The sequence below is a fragment of the Coprinopsis cinerea genome (assembly GCF_000182895.1).
Source record: "Coprinopsis cinerea okayama7#130 chromosome 2 map unlocalized cont3.2, whole genome shotgun sequence".
NCBI classification, from domain to species: domain Eukaryota; kingdom Fungi; phylum Basidiomycota; class Agaricomycetes; order Agaricales; family Psathyrellaceae; genus Coprinopsis; species Coprinopsis cinerea.
In genome coordinates, this window is record NW_003307543.1 from 3,090,820 (window position 1) to 3,112,803 (window position 21,984).

The 21,984-nt window shown below is 51.5% G+C and overlaps 9 protein-coding genes across 9 annotated transcripts; 7 read left to right on the top strand and 2 right to left on the bottom strand.

Moving 5' to 3' along the window:
* Positions 1–1,271: 1,271 nt before the first annotated feature.
* Positions 1,272–3,781, top strand: CC1G_06131 (protein phosphatase regulator; the record flags this gene model as incomplete). Its single annotated transcript, XM_001839889.2, has 2 exons — positions 1,272–3,469; positions 3,544–3,781. The coding sequence occupies 2 exons, from the start codon at positions 1,272–1,274 to the stop codon at positions 3,779–3,781; spliced, it is 2,436 nt and encodes an 811-aa protein (XP_001839941.2).
* A 1,336-nt stretch (positions 3,782–5,117) lies between these two features.
* On the top strand, positions 5,118–6,653 carry CC1G_06132 (adenylate kinase cytosolic). The gene is made up of 5 exons (XM_001839890.2): positions 5,118–5,165; positions 5,237–5,439; positions 5,597–5,804; positions 5,949–6,134; positions 6,375–6,653. The coding sequence occupies exons 2-5, from the start codon at positions 5,289–5,291 to the stop codon at positions 6,598–6,600; spliced, it is 771 nt and encodes a 256-aa protein (XP_001839942.1). The 5' UTR covers positions 5,118–5,165; positions 5,237–5,288; the 3' UTR covers positions 6,601–6,653.
* A 1,682-nt stretch (positions 6,654–8,335) lies between these two features.
* On the bottom strand, positions 8,336–8,422 carry CC1G_14010 (fungal mating-type pheromone; the record flags this gene model as incomplete). Its single annotated transcript, XM_002911925.1, has 1 exon — positions 8,336–8,422. One exon carries the CDS (start codon positions 8,420–8,422, stop codon positions 8,336–8,338), a length of 87 nt encoding a protein of 28 aa, XP_002911971.1.
* A 1,298-nt stretch (positions 8,423–9,720) lies between these two features.
* On the top strand, positions 9,721–9,807 carry CC1G_14011 (fungal mating-type pheromone; the record flags this gene model as incomplete). Its single annotated transcript, XM_002911926.1, has 1 exon — positions 9,721–9,807. One exon carries the CDS (start codon positions 9,721–9,723, stop codon positions 9,805–9,807), a length of 87 nt encoding a protein of 28 aa, XP_002911972.1.
* A 902-nt stretch (positions 9,808–10,709) lies between these two features.
* On the bottom strand, positions 10,710–12,870 carry CC1G_06133 (hypothetical protein; the record flags this gene model as incomplete). The annotated part of the gene is made up of 11 exons (XM_001839891.1): positions 10,710–10,785; positions 10,847–10,987; positions 11,046–11,174; positions 11,224–11,305; positions 11,364–11,556; positions 11,609–11,622; positions 11,682–11,823; positions 11,876–12,146; positions 12,201–12,392; positions 12,447–12,579; positions 12,630–12,870. The coding sequence occupies 11 exons, from the start codon at positions 12,868–12,870 to the stop codon at positions 10,710–10,712; spliced, it is 1,614 nt and encodes a 537-aa protein (XP_001839943.1).
* A 1,579-nt stretch (positions 12,871–14,449) lies between these two features.
* On the top strand, positions 14,450–16,329 carry CC1G_14012 (cytochrome P450; the record flags this gene model as incomplete). The annotated part of the gene is made up of 9 exons (XM_002911927.1): positions 14,450–14,484; positions 14,728–14,920; positions 14,964–15,164; positions 15,348–15,395; positions 15,448–15,779; positions 15,827–15,958; positions 16,022–16,165; positions 16,222–16,239; positions 16,290–16,329. The coding sequence occupies 9 exons, from the start codon at positions 14,450–14,452 to the stop codon at positions 16,327–16,329; spliced, it is 1,143 nt and encodes a 380-aa protein (XP_002911973.1).
* Positions 16,330–16,647: 318 nt separating this feature from the next.
* CC1G_14013 (hypothetical protein) lies at positions 16,648–17,049 on the top strand (the record flags this gene model as incomplete). Its single annotated transcript, XM_002911928.1, has 2 exons — positions 16,648–16,864; positions 16,916–17,049. 2 exons carry the CDS (start codon positions 16,648–16,650, stop codon positions 17,047–17,049), a joined length of 351 nt encoding a protein of 116 aa, XP_002911974.1.
* A 92-nt stretch (positions 17,050–17,141) lies between these two features.
* On the top strand, positions 17,142–18,642 carry CC1G_14014 (O-methylsterigmatocystin oxidoreductase; the record flags this gene model as incomplete). The annotated part of the gene is made up of 7 exons (XM_002911929.1): positions 17,142–17,284; positions 17,336–17,597; positions 17,654–17,783; positions 17,837–18,040; positions 18,101–18,182; positions 18,233–18,505; positions 18,573–18,642. 7 exons carry the CDS (start codon positions 17,142–17,144, stop codon positions 18,640–18,642), a joined length of 1,164 nt encoding a protein of 387 aa, XP_002911975.1.
* Positions 18,643–19,171: 529 nt separating this feature from the next.
* CC1G_06137 (flavonoid 3',5'-hydroxylase) lies at positions 19,172–21,033 on the top strand (the record flags this gene model as incomplete). Its single annotated transcript, XM_001839895.2, has 8 exons — positions 19,172–19,397; positions 19,450–19,579; positions 19,619–19,822; positions 19,884–20,148; positions 20,202–20,418; positions 20,483–20,684; positions 20,751–20,900; positions 20,946–21,033. 8 exons carry the CDS (start codon positions 19,172–19,174, stop codon positions 21,031–21,033), a joined length of 1,482 nt encoding a protein of 493 aa, XP_001839947.2.
* Positions 21,034–21,984: the final 951 nt, after the last annotated feature.

The window sequence follows — 21,984 nt, forward strand, 5'->3', positions numbered from 1 at the left end:
GTCTTTTGAATGGTTTTGAAGAGCTAAGGGTAGCGATAAGACGCGTAGAAAGCATCATCAATGACTTCAGGTTGGAGCTTCGGGGGTTTTAACGGTCATCCATGATGATGGGCAAGGTCGCCGGCGACGCAGGCGAGTGGACTTCTATTCCCGATGTGATAGCGAGAAAATTGGATTTGTAGGATGAGAATGGGATATTACAGGGGCACACCCACCTTGAGAGAGCGTTACTACCCCACATCCTGCCCCACATCCACCATTAACCGCTACACAGAGTACACTTTCTCGGATTTCGCTCAGCTCGGAGCACTGTAAGCTGTTGACGGGGATCACAAGATTTAGATCTCGTCGGTGCCTAATCAGGAACTGACATGATCGGACACGTGGGAAATTGATGGGGGCAGGACGCGCCGATGGAACAAGAAAACATGCCCAGCCCATTTCTTGGACGCCCACTGGGCTCGATTTAAATTCTGACCTGTGTCTTTGGGGCCATTCTTGACGCTGGTCAGCCCCCACGGTCCCACCCCTGCTCACCCATGTTCTACACGCTCTGACGATCTAGAGGCGCTTTGGACGATTGTAGCTAGGAGTATTGGCTGGCATCTGGATCCCTTGGTGAGTTCTTGTCCCTGAGACAACCGCCCGTCGTCGTTGTCCTTGGATCGACTTTGGGTGCTATTGTCTGCAGAGCGTGTACTAATTTATGTCTTTTGATTGCCTCTAGACTGTATATTATAACGTTATTCGAGTCTCTCCAAAGCTCCCTGCGACACCTGCCAGTTCTTCATTTGTCGTCCGGCGAACGAGGAGCACAAAAGAGGGAAGGAACATTAGCACCCTCCAAGTAAAACCCCGCCACAAGAGACGACGTTGAAGGGTGTTGTCTCCCTGTTTGACCTGCTAAGGGTTCCTGTCTCGTTATACCTGGTCATTACCTTGTTCGGGTCGTCCGCCTTCCAAATCCGCCATCCCTGCCCGTCCCTCCCTCGGCGACTCCACCTATCAATACCGCAATTGATTCACTTCAAAACTACATAACACAAGGCACGACGCTTCAGCACCTCGTCGTTCCTCTCTTCCTCTTTCCATTTCCCTCCTATCGTCCACATTTTCCTATCGCCCCACGTCCATTCCATCTCGTAAGTTCTCCACCGCCCATTGATTTTTTTTTTTTCTGTCGGCCGATACTAATGTAGGCATGCATCGCCCCACTAGATAATTCTAGCCCCCTCTTAATGATTTCTACGATCTCAGCGCAACCCGTCAGGATGGCCCACCACTCCCAGCCTCTCTACTCCAATGCGGCGGTGGGGTGTCTCCCCACTCTTCCCCGCAGAACATCCACATCCCGAGCCACCCTCAACCAGCCCATCAAGCGCACACCAAAGTCCCCAGGCGTCCACAGACTCCGTCGGTCTGTGTCTTCAGGCAGTGAATCGGATTCGAGCTCGGTCAGGTCATCGTCTTCAGGGTCGGCAACCCCTCTCTCGCTTCGTGCTCGACGAGCTCGAGGCCCCAACCCTCCTCCGTTCCCTGAACCCCTGACCACCACTCCCGTCACCTCGCTTCGTCGACACGAGCCAGCTGATCCCTCGACCTCATCGACGGCTGGAGGGCTCAAGGCCTCAAAGACGGAGGACAACATCACGTTGTCTCAGAAAAAGGGATCTGGATCCCACCCGATGATCTACGTCCCTGGAATGTCGTTACGCCATGGCTTCCCTAGCACACCTTCCTCTGACGCACCCAAGTCTGCAGCCGGCATCGACGCACCCAAGCCTATCCGCAAGAAATCCGGTCAGCTCGTCAAACCGTCTCTGAAGAGTTCGCGCTCGACGGGCGATGTGGGGTACCGCGGGCTCACCTCGTCCAAGAGCGAGCCCACCACGCCGATCTCCAAAGCGGTTCACTTCGACTCGCAGCTGGAGCACGTCAAGCTTTTCCTCGCTGAGCAAAAGCCACTCGCGGTCTCCCGAGACGGCAGCCCCACCGACGATACAAGTGGCACCGACAGCGACTTCCCTTCCTTCATCTTTGGCGATTCGGAGGATCGTCGCCGCAGCGGACGACGGCGTCTGGTTCTGGACGTCGTCAACATGCCTCCTCGGATCAACCTACCCCGAGGCGAGGTCACACTCGAGTCGATGTCGCTATCCACGCCCCACTCCTCGTCCATCGTTGGTGTCGTCCGGGTGCGCAATATCGCGTATGCCAAGCTCGTCACTGTCAGGTTCACGTTTGACTCGTGGCAGACGCTGAGCGAGGTCACTGCGCGGTACAGCAACTCGCCTAGTCCAGAGTATGATCGCTTCACTTTCACGATCAATCTGACCGATATACTGGCGCGGATTGAGGAGAAGACGCTTGTTCTTGCTGTCAGGTACTCGGTGGCGGGCCAGGAGTTTTGGGATAACAATAATACGCTGAACTATGTTGCCAAGTTTAGTCGGGTTCTGAGGGATCGGGCGTTGTCGGATGAGGAGGTGGATGATTCGAAGACGGGTAATTTGGCGAGTTTGCAGAACAAGTTGGAGAAGGTGGTGCAGGGGAAGGAAGTGGCTGGTGGTAGGAGTGGACCTCCTGCCTTTTTGGCGAGTCCGCGGCAGCCTTCACCTGTGGATGCAGACCCTGAGACGCCCACTTTCAAGTCTACGACGTCTTTTGCCGCTCGGTATGATTTTAGTGCGTCGCTCAAGAATCCGTGGAGGTACCAGGATACGCCTGTCGTGCCGCATTTGAGGACGAATTCGTTTCCGCAGTTTACGAAGCCTGGTTTGGCTTCGAGGTCTCCACCACCACCATCATCTTACTCGCCCTCCCCTTCCTTTTCCACCAAGCCCGTCCTCCCACTAGGTTCTCCCCGCGATTTGACGGAATGCGCTACTGCCGTCCCCGTCAAGCCCGCCACCACCCACTCGGACGATGTTGAAATCCCGTTCCCTATTTCTCCTCCTCGAGCTGAAACGCGATCACCGACTCGTCATCACCGACGGGGATACTTTGACATGAATGCCTTCCATGCTCCTAACGTCAAACACACTCCTCCGATATCGCCGCGTTTGAATCCGACCGTTGGAATCTACGTCCCCGACAACGACGACGACGATGGTGTGTTGCTGAGGAGTCCGATTCTGCCTTTGCCTGAGCCGCCCAAGTCTGCGCCGCCAGCCCTGTCGTTGAACAGTGGGTTCGGTGTGGGTGCGGGGTCGTTGGGTACGATGGTGGCTGGGTTGTTCGGTGGTGACACCTCCAGCGAGATTTCGACGCCTTCGTTGGGGAATACGCCGACTAGTTCGAGGGATACGACACCGTCGCCTGTGGAGGGGTTCAAGGAGTTGCCCTCTACTTCCACTTCTGCTTCTGCTTCCACGTCCTCTTCATCTTCGTCGTCGTCGGAGAGTACGGAGAGTGAGGAGAGTGATGGACCGCCTAGTCCGGAGGATCATTATCGGGAGTTGATTAGCCAGTGAGTATTATTCGCCTTTAGTTTTGGTTGTGTTAAATGTCTTGATTGGACTGACTGACGATGGGTGCTTATAGGTATTGTTTCTTCACTGGTTTTGAGGATGGGTTAGTTTCGTCGCCTGTGCAGGATGGTGCGTTGTTGGTGGAGTCTTCGTTCAACATTCCTCCTTCCAAAGAGGGTAGGGAGAGGGAGGAGGAGGCGACGCCTCGTTTGGTGTCCACTCGGTTTGGGTTTGATACGGTTGTGGTTCGTGGTGGCTCGTTGACGCCTACAGAGTCGAGGTCTGCGACGCCTGTGCCTTTTGTGGTGTGAAGAGGGTTGGCACTTGGCGGTTGGCAGTCGAAAACAGCCTGCTTTGAAGGCTTGTAACCCTTTTTTGGACGGGGTTTGTCCCCGTTTTTATCTTAATCTTATCATTATAGCCGATGGTTATTGGTTGGTTGGTCAGTCGTCTCGTCTTTGTTTCTTTTCCCTCGATTTTCTCGTCTGTCGTTTTGTGGACTCCGTCCTTTATGCATCTTTTCCGAAAGGTCATATGCGATGATCATCATCTTTCGGTCATACGCGATGGCCAGAAATTTCATTCATTTCATCTTACCCTTTCCTTCCTCTTTATTTTCATCTTCGCCTTGCATGCCGCCCTCCTATTCTTTGCATTGATGGACGATTTTTATGTACATTCGCAGCATCTACGTTTTTTCCAATTTCGAATTCCTTCCACTCATGATGATGTCCTAGCTTCATTTTGTTGGGATACTCTACTATTTCTACGCCGCCTTGCATGATGATGAATGACCCCCCTTTTTACGACGTGTATCATGATTCATGATTTCTTTTTTTTTCTTGCCTACCACGCAACCAGTTCCTTTTTTCCATCATCAATCTTCTTCCATCTTCCGTCTCCATCATCGATCGTCTCCATCTTCTCGTCCATCATTGTCGTTTTGTGTTTCGTATTTATTGGGTTATGTCGCTTCAAGTATCGAGGTTTCTGTTCTTCCATTGATCTCTTCGTATTGTGTGTGTAGTTCGTGAACCTGTAGGGTGAGCGAATGCCGAATCTTTCTTCGAGTTTTGTGTATTTCTGTACCGTTCCAAGTCGTACTTCTTGTGTTTCTGGTTTAATACTTCTATTTCTTTTTTCTTTGCGATTCGTTTCTCTTCTTTGCATGTACATATGTAGTCACAATAGTTTTGGCTACGAATGAATATATGATGTTTACTTGCAGATTGGCTCTGTGAGGTTGGTGTATCTACTACTTTGAAGTTCGGGGCGGGGTGGGTGTCGTATGTACGGAGAGTCGGAACAGAGTAACATGCACAGGGTGGGGTATCCCTGTCTGTACCGAGTGTAGGCACCCCGTTTTATTTTACCTGGAGTTCGTCCAACCCTAATTTCTCAACCTAGGTCCTACTGCCCCACCAATGGGCCTCCACCTCCCCGCCAAGGCCCAATCAAGCGCCCGTGTTTGATTGGGCGATCGGGGATCGGGCACCCCGCTCCGGGTCGGCGACAATCGGGATTCCACACGTCCGGTTCGAACCAATGAGAGAGCGTCAAGTATGCCACGACGCGTCCGAAAAAGCGGGACACGGTTAAACCGGGGTTTGGGCTTGCTTGCAGGCTCTTTTCTTGCTCTCCTTCGTCGTTGGTCGTTGAGTTGTCTTTCCTCCTTCTTCCTCTTCGTTAGCACCTGTGCGTATTCCCTCTGCCATTTGTGCTTGGGTTAAAGAGGATAGTGTGTTGACGAGAGGGTTTTTATACAGGAACACCAGCAGCAGCAGCAGCAGCAGCAAAAGGCAAGACTCGAAAGCAAGGATGGGCGCCTCTGAAGAACTCGAGTACCTCAAGTCGCTTGTTGCGCAGTTGAATGACAAGATTGCGTCGTTGGAGGCTAAAGCCAAGGGTCCTGCCTCGAAGACGCCTGCGCAACAGCTGAGGACGATTTTGATTGGGCCTCCTGGTGCTGGTGCGTTCTCTCTTCCTTTGGGGTGTATGAACGCAGGGCACTGATGACCTCTCCTCTTCTTCCCTCATGTCCTGCATTACATCCCCCTGCTAATGCTACCCTCCACGCACTCGCATTCATTGAAACGGAAACGAACCACCCCCTCCACGTCCAACAGGCAAGGGCACCCAAGCCCCCCGCATCCGGGATGAGTTCTGCGTCTGCCATTTGGCGACTGGCGACATGCTGCGGGACCAGGTGGAGAAGAAGACCCCGCTGGGTATTGCGGCGAAGAAGATTATGGATGCTGGAGGGTTGGTGTCGGATGATATTATGGTTAATATGATTAAAGACCAGTTGGAGAATAATGAGGCTTGTAAGAATGGGTGAGTGTTTTTTGTTGGGTAGGCTGGAGAAGGGAGGGAGAGGAGTTTCTGTGTGCGAGGGGTGTCCCTCGATGATGAACCAGCCGTTTGATTTCGAGCGCTTTACACGAACATGTATAAACTAACTTAATCCCTTCTTCCCAGATTCGTGTTGGACGGCTTCCCCCGCACAGTCCCACAAGCCCAAAAACTCGATGGCATGCTCGCGGAACGCAAGGAGAAGCTCGACTCGGTCGTCCAGCTCCTCATCGACGACCAGCTCCTCATCTCGCGTATCACCGGCCGCCTGATCCACCCCGCCAGTGGACGGTCGTACCACAAGATCTTCAAGTGAGTGGTTCATGTCCTTTTTTGTCTTGCCTAGGGGAGTGTGGGGGATGGATGGATGGATGAACTGACGCTCTGTGTTCTCGTGTTTTTAATCCTCTGCATTGTGCGACGGCGTGATCATTCGTTACTGCATCCGCATCGACATGCATAACTTGCATAACTCGCGCCTCCGCCAATTCCGCCACCACCTACACCACGGACGTCCACCTCATCTCCCGCGACGTACACGTACACGTACAGCCCACCCAAAAAGGCCGGCATCGACGACCTCACTGGCGAACCCCTCATCCAGCGCTCCGACGACAACGCCGAAACGCTCACCCGCCGCCTCAAGACGTACCACACCCAAACCGGCCCTGTCGTTGACTATTACAAGGCGAAGGGCCTCTGGCATGGTGTTGATGCCGCGCAGAGCCCTAGTGTTGTGTGGGATAGCATGCGGGGTATTTTTGCTGGGCGGAAGTAGGGGTTGGAGGAGGGTTGAGTACACAGGAGGAGTGTGGAGGAGCGATGGGAGGGAGAGAGAATCGTTGTTGTATTCGAGCTTGTGTTCCCCGTATTTATGTGGTTTCGAGTGCGATATACATAGATTTCGAATTCTTTTTTTGAGATGGTCGGGGTCGTGATGTTGGGGAAGTGGAGCAACGAGGAATCGAACCGGCGACCTGATGCATGATGTCGTTGTCCCTGAATCCTGCGAATTCATCCGCGGCAGGGAGACGGCTTCACTCTTGACCACGACCATGACCATGACTGCGACTCGCTGTGCCCGACGACCAACATTGTTTTGGCCAACTTGCGGACCTGTAGAGCTGATTGGTGCTGCCGGCTAAGACCTCTGAACGTCTGCCCCGAAGGAACTCTGAAGAGGACGTCGATTAGGCCTCAATCGCCATGAAGAGCCCGCGACATGTTTTTGACAGCCAGCTAGTCGCTTGACCATGTAAAGCTCTTGCGACGAGACAGAAGAAGGATTGGGCTGGTGAATCACATTACAAATCTAGGGCAAGCCTCCTGGACGATCCACCACTCACAAATCGCATTGTCGCCTCGTACTTCCCATTAAGGTGAGCCCTCATCCTCCCTCTCCATCCCCCAACGCCTTCTCCCTTTCACATAAAGATGAAAACAAGCAACCGTACCCGATAGCCTCCCTAGCTTTCCCCGGAGCCGTGCTGCGTTTTTGGCCCCCTTCAGACGACACGCGTTTGTCTCTCGATCGAGCTTCAGACGACTTGCGTTTGTTATGTTCGGTCGAGTAAAGGACACGCGCGTTTGTAGGTGGTGCTAATAACCGCTCGATTCTTGTGGAGAGCTAGGTGGTGTTGGCTGGATGAAGGGGAAATGTTAATTTGCAATCTGATCTTTCTATCCTTTTTCTTTTTCTTTTCCTTTTCCTTTTTTCTTTTCTTTTGGTTGGTTGGATTGTTGGTGGAATGGGCGTACTGACTGGTTGGGTTATTGTCGTGCAGGTTGACCCAGCGCTGCGCTTTCAGCTTCCCGGTTGTTTCAAGGACTGCCGGTTTTCCTACTGGGATGCGATGAATGAAGACGACGATACCGTGTTTGTTTTACATGTCCACATCGACGTGGCTGCACCAATGAATTCGATCAGTTCACATCCATCTGCGTCTCCTCTGGAAGTCTCTTTGTTGTATCTCAATGAAATCTCACCTGCTCTCCACCCATCACCCTTCGATCGAGCGTTTGACAACCTTCATCGCCTTCCTCCCCACATTACTGATCGTCATTTCACTGGTCGACCGACGAGCCTGCCTTTGCCCAGCCCAGCTGTAACGGTACAACTGGAATTTCGACGAACTCGGCCTCCCCTCATCTTCATCGCCTTGAAAGTTGACACTCGTCCACTCATCCACTCGGTCGACCCTCAGGGACTGTTTTCTCACATTTCTCACTTCTCACTTCTGAGATGGCACACCGAGCTCAAGGGTATTGCGCGCAAAAAAAAAAGGGTTTATTTATTATCTAGCATAATTCCAACTTGAACACGTTGGTTTGGAGAAGTTGGGTATGGGCATGAGCACAAAGTCTCGATGGATGTTGATGAGCAGGTATGAACAACTCCTATAATCGTCGTCCCCAGTCAGCTCCAAATCCAAAGAATCGTAAATCAGGTAGGTGTACGCACCTATTCACCGAGCCATGAAGACCAGTGTCACGGTGGGTGGTAGTAACACCGTTTAGGCGATGACGCAGTAGGCACCGTTGCCGGAGCCGCCGCCAGTCTCGAAGTTGGTGGGGATGTTGATGGTGGTGAAGGAGTCCATTGTTGATGTGAAGTTTGTTTGGTTACTGCGAGCAGTGAGGAATTCGAGGAGAGTGGGGGTGGGGTTTTATAGTTTTTGGTGAAGGTCCATGCACCCTACGACTTGGGGTGTAACGTGGTTTCACGGGCGAGTGCACGCAGGGTACCCGGTGGTCTGAGTCGTTCCAAGGCATGTGCGTCGAGTACAAGTCGAAAGGACAATTGGGTTCATGGTTTCACGTTGTTTTTCGTGTTTTTGTGGTCTCTACTTTCATTCCTCGGCTTTTTTGAATTTTCGATCGACATTCGGGAGTCGGGAATCGGGAGCGGCGATCGTCAGTGGCAATTGTTCCCGCTCCTGCCAGCGCTTAATTCCGAAGTCTGCGTAAGCGCGCTCGGACCTGAAATTCTTTTTTGGAGTTTTTGTTGTCTCGGGGTGGACGTTTGAACGCTGAAAACCGGTGGAAGGGTCAGATCCACTTGTGTTCATTCATCGATTTTCAGGGTGGTTCATGATGTCCGGCATCGAGTCAAAATGTGAAAGTTCCAAAGGTAATTGTGGAGATGGAGTGGTCCGAGTCATTATGGATATCCCTCTTTAACTAAGGTGGGTCTATGCTGAGACACGGGGAGAGAGAAGTATGTTCAAGAGTCAGCAGGGGCGCGGAAGCAAGTTGGCTATCAGATGCAATTTCTATATGTATGTACTCAAGGTTTCAGCTAATTCAACTTCTGATTAGCACGCCCGGTATATGCCAAGCGGGGCATCCATAAACTGCTACGTAGTACGTGCTCCTGGTCGAAGCCAATGATCGATCAGTTAACCACCGCCTCAACAAGCCTGAAACGGGTCCGAGCGACGCCCCGCTTGCCAAAATAATAAGCGCTGGCCGGATGCCGGACAACTGAAATAAGCACCGGAAATCATGATCACCGCCGCTCTCCCGTGTCCCGAACGTTGTTGTCTCCAATTGAAAATTCAAGGGCGGGAATGGGGAATGAAGGTTGGACAAAAAGGTCGGGACTCGGTTGTCGGCTAACAACCTCCTTCAACACGTCCCGAAGGCCCCGCCCACCCGACAAAAGGAATGAGAACAGAGTCGTCGATCGAGTACAATTGTCCTTTCGTTCTTTCGATCATCAACTTGTACTCGATACTGACTTGAATCAATTACTTGCCTTGGGCCTGCACTCGTGCGCGAAAACACGGCGAGTTGACTCGTAGGGTGCATGGACCTTCACCAAAAACTATAAAACCCCACCCCCACTCTCCTCGAATTCCTCACTGCTCGCAGTAACCAAACAAACTTCACATCAACAATGGACTCCTTCACCACCATCAACATCCCCACCAACTTCGAGACTGGCGGCGGCTCCGGCAACGGTGCCTACTGCGTCATCGCCTAAATGGTGAACTACCACCCTGCACTGGTCTTCGTGGTTTGGTGAATAGGTGGGTCTACCTGATTCTCGATTTTTGGATTTATGGATTTATGGCTGACTGTGGATGTGCTTCAGGAGTGTACATGCATACCTGATCATTACAGCCGTCGACTCGGAGACTTTGTGCTCACCACCACCACCACCACCCATCATACGTATTATGATACCCGACATCCTTTAATAAACCATGTTTTTTGCGCGTAATACCCTGGGTTTCTTTGGTGTGAATACGTGAGATGTGAACAAAAATCTCTCCACCAGGAAGAGGAAGAGAGGCCCCCTCAAAGCTGTTCAAGTTACTGTTGGTGAATTTAAGCCGATGTGCACGTCGAATTTCGCCCGTTACCAAGTCGGACAGTGGCCTCCAGATCCCAAGTCCGGGCCCACCGGGCGTAATACTCAGAGACAACCTGCGCGCACACCGGCGTTAGTGAGCAAGTCGGTGAGCCATTTGACAGTAATAATGACGACCAGCCCGACTGCCGTGGAGTGGCCTGAAATTTTTGAGGTCTTCGAAGATAGTTGTAACCTGGGAGAGAGGTTTGTCAGGGCGCTGAACTTTTCGTGATGATATTTCACAACCTCGTTTCGATCTGATTTTATTGAAAGGAAGTAAGACTCCTCAAGGACCGAACAGGGTGTGTGGATACGTATGAAGCGAAGACTGCTCGACCAAGAGACAACGTGCAAGGAAAGCGCTGGGTGCTTAAACACTTCGGCTCTTGGCGCCCTCGAAGGTATGAACTAAAGACCGACGATTTTGGGTTGAATTGAACATTACACGCTATGTACTATTCAAATCCCATTCCACCAGGACCAGATTGGCATTAATCAATACATCTTGAAACTTCGTCTTCGAGAATTGATTATTCGTAAGATTTGAAGAGTTCGAGATGCTTTGTGGCGCGCGGGACCACCTCGCAATCGAAGGGAAGGACCTTGCTGGAGACGACATTGGGTCAGATGTGAAGGACCTCTGGTACGTTGAACGTATGCCACTCACGCAATCACTTCAGGCACGAGTTCCATTTCGAAGGGCTTACTCTCGTCTCTCTTCGACGGTGGACGAATCTCGAAGGTAGCGAGAAGCCCGACAGTCAAGAAGAAGAGTACGTCCTTGCTAAGATTACGCCCAGGACAGACACTGTGAGTCGAACATGTATGTCAGTCAAGGTTCTCGGGTTAGCGGCCTTTGTGCTCACCGCCTTCCAAATCCAAATCCAGCAGACTCTCCGTCTGGAATTGAGTGGTCGACTTGCCCGTTCCTTAGGTACCTTTCCGGCTTGAATTCCTCTGGGTTCTCGAAGTTGTTGGGGTCGTGTAAGATTGCCCTACGCGTATCTGTCAGAGATATAAGTGGAAGACGAATATGGCGCTCACCAAGCATTCGGAAGCAGGATTGTCCCCTTGGGAATAAAGTACCCATTGTATTCCTCGTCTTCAGTCGATTGGTGCGGCAAGCCTGACACAAAGTGTAAGAGATCCGTTCATCGAGAGGTGCAACAAAGGAAGGGAGTTACCAAGCGGGGCGGCATTGAACCAGCGAAGGATTTCCTTTATGATAGCTTCGATATAGGGGACCTGGCCTCTATCACTGATCTTTGGGACACGACCGGTAGATTCGATGAACGTGTCGACCTCTTGTTGGCCCTTTCGTTGTACCTTGGGGAATTTGGCGAAGGCAAAGATTAAGGCATGCGCGGTAGTGAGGGTCTATTAAAGGAAGGTGGGCCTCGTGCGTAGCAAAGTGGGAGGCGTTACTTACGGTGTCGGCTCCGGCTTAGGACAAAGCTCTTGGTGAGTACCAGTGGGGCAGAGGGCGGTATGTCAACTCTCACCGATATAAGACAAACCTGCAACCTGTCTTGCGATGGCCTCTTGTTCCTGGCGCTCAGGGCTATCAGCCGGCGGCATCCTCTCGAACAATGTGCGTAGCAAGCTAGGTTCTTCGGACTGCGTTGATTGTTGACCTCGATTCGTCTGGCAGTACACCGGGTCAGGGACATGATCGCCAGGCTGAAGCTCAACGCACCAGTCGTTCCTTGGCATCCAGGAATGGCGGTGTGAGTGCCCTATCAGCCGCTCTGATGACCTCGTCAAAGATTATCCGCCACCCTTGAGTACCGGGGAACCAACGAGGCAAATGTTTAATGAATGGAAGGACGTTCACCAGGTAGAGCTTCCCCGGGTGTAGAGCTCCACCTACGACGTCGACGAGGTACTGTGAATTCTCGACGAGCTTCCGGTTATAGTCATAATCCTCTGACCCGTATGCAACGCGGATGAGTATCTGGCCCACCAGCCTTAATCAAGTAATAAGCATTCTGGTACGCAAGAGCACTCGAAAGTCAAACTACCTTTGGGTCTCAGCCAAGATATTGCTCGGTTGGAGCTCAAGGCGCTGCAGGAACACTCGCGTCTCCTGTTCAATGACACTGTGATACCCTGGAATGCGGGCCGGCATCATAGCTTGGTGGAACGCACGACGTCGAGCCCTCCATTGATGTCCGTAGGGCATCAAAGGAAAGTTCCACTTCTGCACTTGCATCCTACGAGCTTATCAATACTGAAATGACCATAGAGCTGTGGGTATGAGAACCTACAGATCAAGAGCTGGGGTGAGAGGGCGAGAAGATGTGTTGGCGGCCTTCTTCTCGAGTACACCAACAGCACTTTCCATAGAATTTAGGACCACAATAGGCTGACCCAACACATCGAGATAAATCAGTTCAGAGCCTTCGCACAAGCAAAGTCAGATCAGGTTTCGGCGGGTACTCGTTGCATACCATATTCCTTTGACCAGTCTCTGTAAACATCGCACGGCCTTTCTCGAGGGACTTGGAGCGCGTTTCCGAAGAGAGGGATGCCTGGTGGACCTGGAGGAAAAGGGAGGCGAAGTGGATTTCTTTTGCGCTGGGCATAGCGCTTGAGCGCAAGCTTGGATACGACGAATAGGAGGGAGATAAATGCTAGCCCAAGAGCAGCATTGTCGCCCGAAAAATAAACCTTGGTCGTAGCGGAGAGCATCTAAGGGGCAAACTCGGTACTTGGTACTCGCCTCCCAGGCAGAACTTGGCTCTGTGCTTTAAATGGTCGAAGTGCTTATCTCAGATCTTCGTGAAGAACATTAGGGGCGTTTCGACTTCTTGACGGGGAGAATCATTATACCCTAACACGAAGCTGTCCAAATCGTCAGCAACCAATTCAGTGATAGGTCGTGAAATTGGGGAACTTCTTACCACCATCGTATGTGCATGTGTAATGCCATAACAGGCCCGCAGCTGAGGAACATGATCATGAGGTACAAAGTTCTGTCAGACCCCACTCAGTCGCGTAATTACTGCAGCCGATAGGACCGTCCCAACCGTTCCACCATGGATAATGAAAGTGTTTGCTATACATACCTGGCTTTTCATTTGGTTAAACTTCGAAAGCCAAATATACTTATAAAGTGATCATTGTCGGGATCCTCGTATTTTTAACCCGTACAAGGAGACTCACGGTAGACGCCAGTGAGTGCGCATTCTTGCAAGATAGCCCTGTTTATCAGCGAGGAGTGCTGCGAGCTCAGACAACCCCCTATGAACGCACTGTCGCTGTTATCTCCCTACCGAGAGGAAGTTTCCCTCCCACACGGCCTTTTTCTCCTTGTCTCCCCGCCTTGGAGTTGGAGTGAGGACAGTCATGGGGTGCAATGTTATGTCACTCTCCGCAGTGCGTCGTAAGAGGTTAGATGCATGGACTGATAATGTCAGACAGTAATTCATTTGGGCTACGGACGTACCTAACCCTCTCCCAGAGCATCAGTACTTTTGTGAGGGACACGGAGCCTGGGCGAGGCCCAACTTTGGCGAATATTTGGCTTCGACTTGAGGGCCAAACACCTTTCGCGTTTAGCAAGGCCATGAAATGAAAACAAACCACGCGCTGCGCTGATCTCATTTTTCTGATTCCACTTCGGGCTCGTTTCACTCGCGAGGCCATCGTCGCGATCACTTTCGAGATCACTTTCCGCCAAAGGCTTGCGTTGTCCTCAAGTTAATCTACAGACCTCAGCCTTTTGCGTCGACACACTTTCCGTGGTTTCCAGAAACCTCGATCTGGTCCGGTTGTCGAAAACCAACGGTTTCGAACTCCCCCTCATACGACCTCAGGCTGAAATTTTGTTGATCTGGGTTTTCAACCTGGAATATGGATGCTGGTTATCATTCTGAAGTCTCGCTACTAAACAAGCTGGCTTGTTCCGTAACCGCCACAGTGTGCCTACGTTGTCCTCGGGTCACTACTCAGCCAATCATCGATTCAACCTAAGGTTATTCCAGGGACACGGGATTCCTATTAAAGGGCTTCATGGAACTGCATAACCAGTTAACTCTCGTTATTCGATGGCGCTGGTTGAACTCGAGTGCCAATCTCTTTGGGGCTGACTGGGCTGGCTGGCATTACGACCCGCGACGTCACTGCCGAGTCCGTGGCCGACTTTCGTCATTCTAATTCTCATTGCATGTTGGGTGAAGCCGTCACTGAGGTTTCCAAAGCCTCTCCCACCAGGCCCGAAACGCGCCCTTATCGTCGGCAATCTTTTCCAGCTCCCAGCAAGAACGCCATGAGTGACGTACAAGGAATAGTCAAAGCTCTATGGTGAGTACTGGATTGCACAGGTGCCGCTCTCCTCTTTCCTTATCGGTTTTGTATGGTAGGAGATGTTATCTACCTCGAGACCTTTGGGAAGCCTATCGTGGTCCTTAACTCGCTGACAGCTATGTATAATCGACCTTCTGGAAAAACAATCTTCGATCTTCGCGGACCGTCCATACATCCCTGCTTACGACCTGTATGTGTTTGGGACTAACCGATCCGTTTTGTTCGCTCACCTCTCTTCAGGATCCAGTTCAATTGGAACTTCGGTGTCATGAACTGTGGCTCGGCGTGGAGGGCCCACCGGAGAACCTTCCATCAGTGCTTTTCCCGTCAACATGTGGCAAAGTATCATCACATTCTAGAGGAGGAGATACGTATATTCCTCGGTCGAATGGCGACCAATGCCCCAGACATATTCCATGATATCCGAACGTTAGTTCGCCACTTGATACCCGTTTCTGTACTCGTATAACCAAAAGCTGATGGATGACGCTGATTACTTGGGACACGGATTCTCAGAGGTTACACTCCCCGGGAGCAACCTTGTCAATCTTTTCCCCATTCTCCGTTACGTTCCAAAATGGTTTCCGGGTGCCTCCTGGAAGCGTCGAATGGCTGAGATAGCCGCTGTTAGTCGAAGAATCGTCGTCGGTCCCTTCCGTGACGCAATGCAACAAACGGTACGTCCCCTCCCGCCATTTATTGTACACAACTGGAAAAGGTTTCAGAATGGACAGTCTCAACACGAACTCGAAAGTGTTGCTGCCCGCCTTATCGAGGGGCTTCCCCCACCAGCCCATCCCGACTACCTTTAAGAGGAAGCAAAAGCTCAAAACATCCCCCTAGTGACTTACATGGGTAAGTTCCGCGTCAATACATTGCGTCGCCATCGGAAAGCTGGCATTGACACGGTGAGTCCCTCTGGCAATCGAGGACTTCGGGTGAATTAATGGATTGGGTTAGACAGTGAACACGAGCCGGGCCTTTATTTTGGCCTTGGCAACACATACCGAGGTTCAGCAGCGAGCCCGGGACGAAGCTGAGGCAGTACTAGGGGAAGGGCGTCTTCCTTCGGTGGGCGATTGTGCGAAATTACCCTATGTCCAAGCTGTCGTGAGGGAAATTTACCGGTGGCACACTGTGGTTCCGCTCGGTAAGCTCCTGCTCATCCTACCTAGCCCATCCGTTCTCAACCATCCCAGCGAAACGCAAGCAATACCCCACGTCTCATCGAGGGATTTTGAATACTGGGGCTATTTGATTCCGAAAGGAACAATGATTTTACCTAACAGCTGGTAGGACCAGACCGTTCGTTTACCTCGGTTGACTGAAAAATCCTCAGGGCTGTGATGCACGATCCTGACACGTTCAAGGACCCTTTGGAATTTAGACCGGAACGATATCTCAAATCTGACGGGAAGTTGGACACCTCTGTACTGGATCCCGATGTTGCAGTCTTCGGTTACGGTCAGCGGTAAGCTCCTTCCCTATTTCATATTGCATCTTTATTGACTGGAGCCGCACACTCATTGTCTAGTAAATGTCCTGGTCGACATTTGAGCAACGAGGCCCTAACGTACACGATTGTGTGTCTATTGACAGTTTTTGAAATCAAGCCCTCTAAAGACGAGCTGGGGAACGATGTACCGATGGAGCTCAAAGTCAACTCCGATCTCATCTGGTGAGCCTCAGTCCCCGAATGCAATTTATGTTGTGACTGAGCTTCAACTTTGTCAGTTCCCCGGAGCCGTTCAAGTGCGAGATAGAGTTGCGCTCTCCTCGTTATCTTGAACTACTGTTGGCAGCCTTAGATTCTTGCGGAGAAACGCCGTCTGCCTCATGTAATCCATGTCACTCAACCCATTTAGCAGTGAAAATCTGCCATGACTTCCACAATGTGACCACTGACATGCCAGGTAGGGTCTTTCCACCAGGGCTCCAATGAACTATCGGCGTTTGGGTGTCTCCGAGGAAGCAGGACTGGAAGTTCATGGCACAGAGAAGCCGCCATCTGAGAGAAGTTTCCGCCTGGGAGTCAATTTAACTAAACGTCAACTTCGACCGTGTGTCTTTAGAATCACTGTCAAGGTGGCACTTCTGCACTGTATAAAGCGAGAGCCTGGAGAAGACAGTGGTTGGCGATAACCTCATCTCTTCGCTTCCATGATAACTGACACTCTCCGCGACTGGGCATTGAGCTGGTCTGCCGCGGCCACAGTCTTCGCTGGAGCCATCCTCGCCCATGTCTTCCTTCGCCAGAGTCGTCGATCGCGTTACCCGCTCCCTCCTGGTCCACGGCGCATCCCGTTTTTGGGAAATGCCCATCAAATGCCCATGGCCGAACCGTGGCGTGTCTACAAGGAATGGTCACACAAGTACGGTGAGCGTGCATTTGCTCTTCAAGTTATGAATAAACTGATAACAAGCTTAGGAGACATGATCTACCTTGAGGCCATGAGACAGCCGATCGTTGTTCTCAACTCGTTCAAGGTTATGCAGGAGATCTTGGTAAAGCGAGCCGCCAACTACTCGGACAGAATCATCTCGCATCCGGATGCCATGTAGGTTTACACATTCCTATTCTCATCGATGTTCTGACTGGCTAATGCTCTTCGTTTCTAGAATGAGGACGGACTGGAGTTTCGTCCTCATGCGCTATGCGTGAACATCGTCGCGTATTCCACCAGTTCCTAAACCAAGGTCAAATCTCGCTATACCAGCCTATCATTGAAGAAGAAGTATACAACTTCGTGAAGGGGATTCCAACCGGGCCTGCCGATCTGCGCGACCATATCCGTCGGTAAGTTATCATCGAATCGAGTCTCTCAATGCCTTTGGCTCACTAAAATAGGATGGCAGGGGCTACTATCATGCGTATCTCCTACGGAGTACGGGGAGAATATTCTGAGCGTTTGATTGAGAAGGTCGACACGTTCATGCGAGGGTGGGGAGAATACGCTGCTCCGGGACGGTTGCTGGTGAGTTTCTTCCCGTCGATGAAGTGGATTCCATCGTGGGTTCCGGGAGCGGGTTGGAAGAGAAGATTGGAGGCCTTGGCCCAACTGGGCCTCGAAGTAATCACCCAACCATTCGAGGACGTCAAAGCTAAGGTGGTGAGTGGGCATTTCGTCAATTTCAGCTTTTGCTCGTGGACTCAAGCTACGAATAGGCAGCCGGGGAGCAGGGGGTGTACCACAACATTGCTAGGTCCCTCGTCGAGTCTCTTCCTGACGAAAGTGACCCTACGCACGCTGAATTGAAGCAGATTGCTCGCAACGTCTCGGGGATATCTTACGTTGGTACGATTATCGCAACCCCATAACTCCTTGACCTAACGATCTCGAACGGTCAGCTGGCTCTGACACGACCATCAGCTCAATTTACGGGCTCCTTCTGGCATTGGCCATGAAACCTGAGGTGCAACGCGAAGCTCAGGCTGAGATCGACGCCGTAACTGGAGGAGATCGCCTTCCAACCTGTTCGGATAAAGTGGAACTGCCATATGTCCAAGCCATTGTCAAGGAGGGAGGGCGATGGCATACAGTTCTTCCACTGTGTATGTCTTTGCTCTGGGATTCTGTTACGACACCTAACGGTCTCTATGTCGGTTTTCCAGGTCTACCTCACATGTCCGTGGACGATGACGTTTATGATGGCTACTTTATCCCTGCTGGAACTTGGATCATCCCCAATTCCTGGTCAGTTGTTCCAGTTTCCTGTTAGGACGTTACTGAATCGGATAATGCAGGGCTGTGATGCACGATCCGGAAATATTCGAAGACCCTATGGAATTCAAGCCCGAAAGATACTTGAAAGACGGAGTGATCGATCCCTCTGTCCTCGACGCAGAGTCTGGATCGTTCGGTTATGGTCGTAGGATATGCCCTGGGCGGTACCTTGGTATGGAGACGATCACTCTCACCATTGCATCGCTTCTGGCTGTATTCGATGTGAGGCCAGTCAAAGACGAAGCAGGACGTCCCATACCACTTGAATATATAACTGAGTCCGGGGTGCTAGTGTGAGTCACGACTTCTCCAGCCGCCGCTAGCCATAGTATTAGAAACTAACCGACCTGAGTACACTAGGTCGCCACTTCCATTCAAGTGCGAACTCGTGCCCAGATCCCCGAGGCATGCAGAACTGTTGCGCTCGTAGAAGGAAGATTATTATTTCTCCCTCATCCTGTTCGGGAAATCAATGTCCGTACATTAGTACATTGGCAATTCTTGTCTTATGAATGTGATATGAAGTCTAAGAACCTATGATGCAAGGCTCGACGTCCCTTTGCGTCCATTATCGCCCGCCGGGCAGCAGTAATTGGTGAAGTTCGGATGGCCTCGGTCTTTACGAACAGACCAGTAGACGCGTTTCCAAAACGCTGGGTCTCCTTATCTTGAATCGACCCTAATTTTGTAGCTCGCCGATGTCAAAGGTGAATTTGAGTGCACAAGTGTCATTCCGATTAAAGCGGAACTGATGCGTCTGGTTTGGGCGAGTTTTCCATCAATCAGGTGGGTTTTTCTCCTGCCGCCACAGGGCGCTCTTTGGTTCTCTTCTCTTCGTCAGCGTCATGGGCATCGGTAGCGTGGCACAGAACGCCCTGCGTTTCATGTTCCCGTTTTAGTCTTTGAAAGCTCTATATAGAGCCTCGAGGTCAAAGAAACCGTCTTGACCTTTTCACCCAATGACCGTTCGGTTTTCGGCAAAGGCGCTCTCGGATAATCCATGGATTGTCGCACTCTTTGGGGGAGCTTTGGTGCTCTATATCGGACGACGCCTCAGGAGACCCAAGCTGGCCACTGACACTCCGCTACCACCTGGACCAAAGGGCCTTCCTTTGGTCGGAAATGCTTTCCAGATTCCTTTACAGGAACCCCGGCGGGTGTACAAAGAATGGGCCGAGCAATACGGTAAGCACTGTCGTTATATGAACGGTCAGTCTTATTGATATTGAACACTCAGGGGACGTTATCTACTTGAGAGCCATTTCCCAACCCATTGTGGTCCTCGACTCCATGTCGGCCATCCAAGAGCTTTTGATTAAACGAGCTGCAAATTATTCTGACCGCGTAGAGTCTCCCGTGACTGCACTGTAAGTAGGAGATATTAGACGCTAAATTGAAACTGACAGTCATCATCCAGGATGGGGGGTGAATGACTGGAGCTTCGCAATCATGCCCTATGGTACCAATTGGCGTCAACACAGGCGAACGTTCCACCAATTCATGAACCCGAATGAAGTCCCTCGGTACCGCCCCATCGTCGAAATGGAGGTCTACAATTTTCTCCGACGGGTATATGAACGCCCAAAGAACTTCCTTGAAGATGCGAGATTGTGAGTCGTTCTGGAAAATGCCCGACTTGGTCACCCAACTCAGCTTATCTTTTACTGTCAGCTTATGTGGGGTTGTGATTATGAGGGTCTCCTACGGGATGCAGGATTTCGAATACAACAGGCGAGTAGTCAAGCTGGCGGACGAATTCGTGCGGGGATTCTCAGAGTACGTCGCTCCGGGTCGTTTGCTGGTTGGTGCGTTGCCTTGGATGCGACATATTCCTTCCTGGCTTCCGGGCGCTGGTTGGAAGAGAAGCTTGGAACGTATTCGGATTGCAGGTGACGATGTCGTAGGGAAGCCTTATGCGGATGTAAAGTCGGAAGTCGTGAGTATCTCAGTATGCATCAACCACAGTGATACCCCTGACCAGAGTAACAGCGCTCCGGCCAGACTGTAGAACATTCAAGCCTCGCAAGGTCTCTGGTGGAAGCACTTCCAGATGAAACAAGCCCGGAGATTCAGCGGAACGCGCAGAGGGAGATTGACTCTGTCATCGGTCGGGACCGTCTTCCCACTTCCACTGATATCGAGCGACTGCCCTATATCCAAGCAATCGTCAAGGAAGATGGTCGATGGCACAGCGTTCTTCCCCTGTGTTAGTATTCTGTACTCCACCCATGGATAGCCATTGCTGAAGTCGTCTGCCGCTTTTTCCGCAGGCTTGCCTCATGCTTCCAAGGCGGACGATGTATACGAAGGACATTTGATCCCCGGGGGATCAGTGATTCTTTCCAATACATGGTCAGCCCCTCTCTATCACCTTGCTCCTTACCCATGCCCTAACTTCCGGCGGTATAGGGCCATCATGCACGATCCCGAAGTTTTCGAAGAGCCCATGGAGTTCAGGCCAGAGCGCTACCTGTAGGACGGTGCTATAGATCCATCTGTACCGGATCCTGAGTTGGGATCCTTCGGGTATGGGCGCAGGATATGTCCAGGGCGTTATCTCAGCTCCGAGATCGTAACCCTAGTCGTACCGTCGTTGCTGGCGGTGTTCGACGTCAAGCCTGCAAAGGACGCTGGTGGAAACGTGGCACCCCTCAAATTGGAGGCTGACCCGGAATCCGTTCTTGTCATGTGAGTAGTGCTCCTCTACCTTCCAGATCAAATATATTAACGTAGGTCCACGTTCGCTCGTGTGGCATTCCTAGTACACCCATTCCCTACGAATGCGACATTGTTCTTCGCTCCCAACACCATGCGACCCTGATACAGGAGTAGCTCTTGACCTTGTGACCACAGGTCCCTGGCTTGTGTCCTTGGTTCAGTCTGGTCCCACCCACGATGCCCAACCCTCGCCGTTCAGCATAGTCTGGTTCAGGATCGCCAAAGCCCAGAATCTCGCCTCCGCTTCGGACAGGGACTGCCAACTCCTACTAAGTATCGTCGACAAACAACCAGAACCTTGTTCTATAATTGAGTTATCCGTTGTACGAGAACATCCGTCTTCGGTTACAACCATTACATACCATGGATGAATATTCGGAATGAAGCAAACACGAGGCGGACTGCAGTAAACTCGGACCGACAGTAATCAAGCCTCAAGGCGATCGTGGATTGAGTGTCTTTCTCGTTCTTCCAATGATAGTGATCCGTGTTGACAGGGGCTTGGGCGTTCTCCGAATTGGTTTTATTTTCGGTTCGCCGCGATCGCCTTCTTTCTCCCTTTCGTGGGGTTTCAAATCACGTCCTTCACCGCAAATGGTTTTCACTCCACTCTTCCCCCGTCGTTTTCCTCAGCGTCGTCTTCGGACATTTGGTTATCGGCATCCTGCGTCAGATGTTCTGATATTGTGGACGCCGGGACTAGTATCGTTACGTTGACTTCATGTCGGCGCTGTCATCTCACTTCCCTTGCAAGGCTTCTTCTGTCAAGTTTTAGGTCTATGCCAGGATGCGGCATAGGGTGTTACGCTGAATCTCGCAAGAAATGGGTCTGCTCGGGAACGAGGCGAGTGATGATGGCTGGCGGAGGGTATCCGTGTGGCTTTCTACAGCGGCGAACAGCAAATGATTGGAAGTACAGAAGTGCGGGTGAGTTGATTTCACTGATTGAAGTCTTTCAGAAGCTCGTCCACTTTCGTAAACTTGGACCGGATTTGTTCTCACATATCCTCCTTCCTGATTCTTTCCTATTCCAGCCACATCGCACTTACCGACT

Coding starts and splice junctions, on each gene's coding strand:
- CC1G_06132 (XM_001839890.2), top strand. CDS start 5,289: ATGGGCGCCTCTGAAGAACTCGAGTACCTCAAGTCGCTTGTTGCGCAG. Junction 5,805..5,948: donor AATGAGGCTTGTAAGAATGG/GTGAGTGTTTTT, acceptor CCTTCTTCCCAG/ATTCGTGTTGGACGGCTTCC. Junction 6,135..6,374: donor TCGTACCACAAGATCTTCAA/GTGAGTGGTTCA, acceptor GTACACGTACAG/CCCACCCAAAAAGGCCGGCA.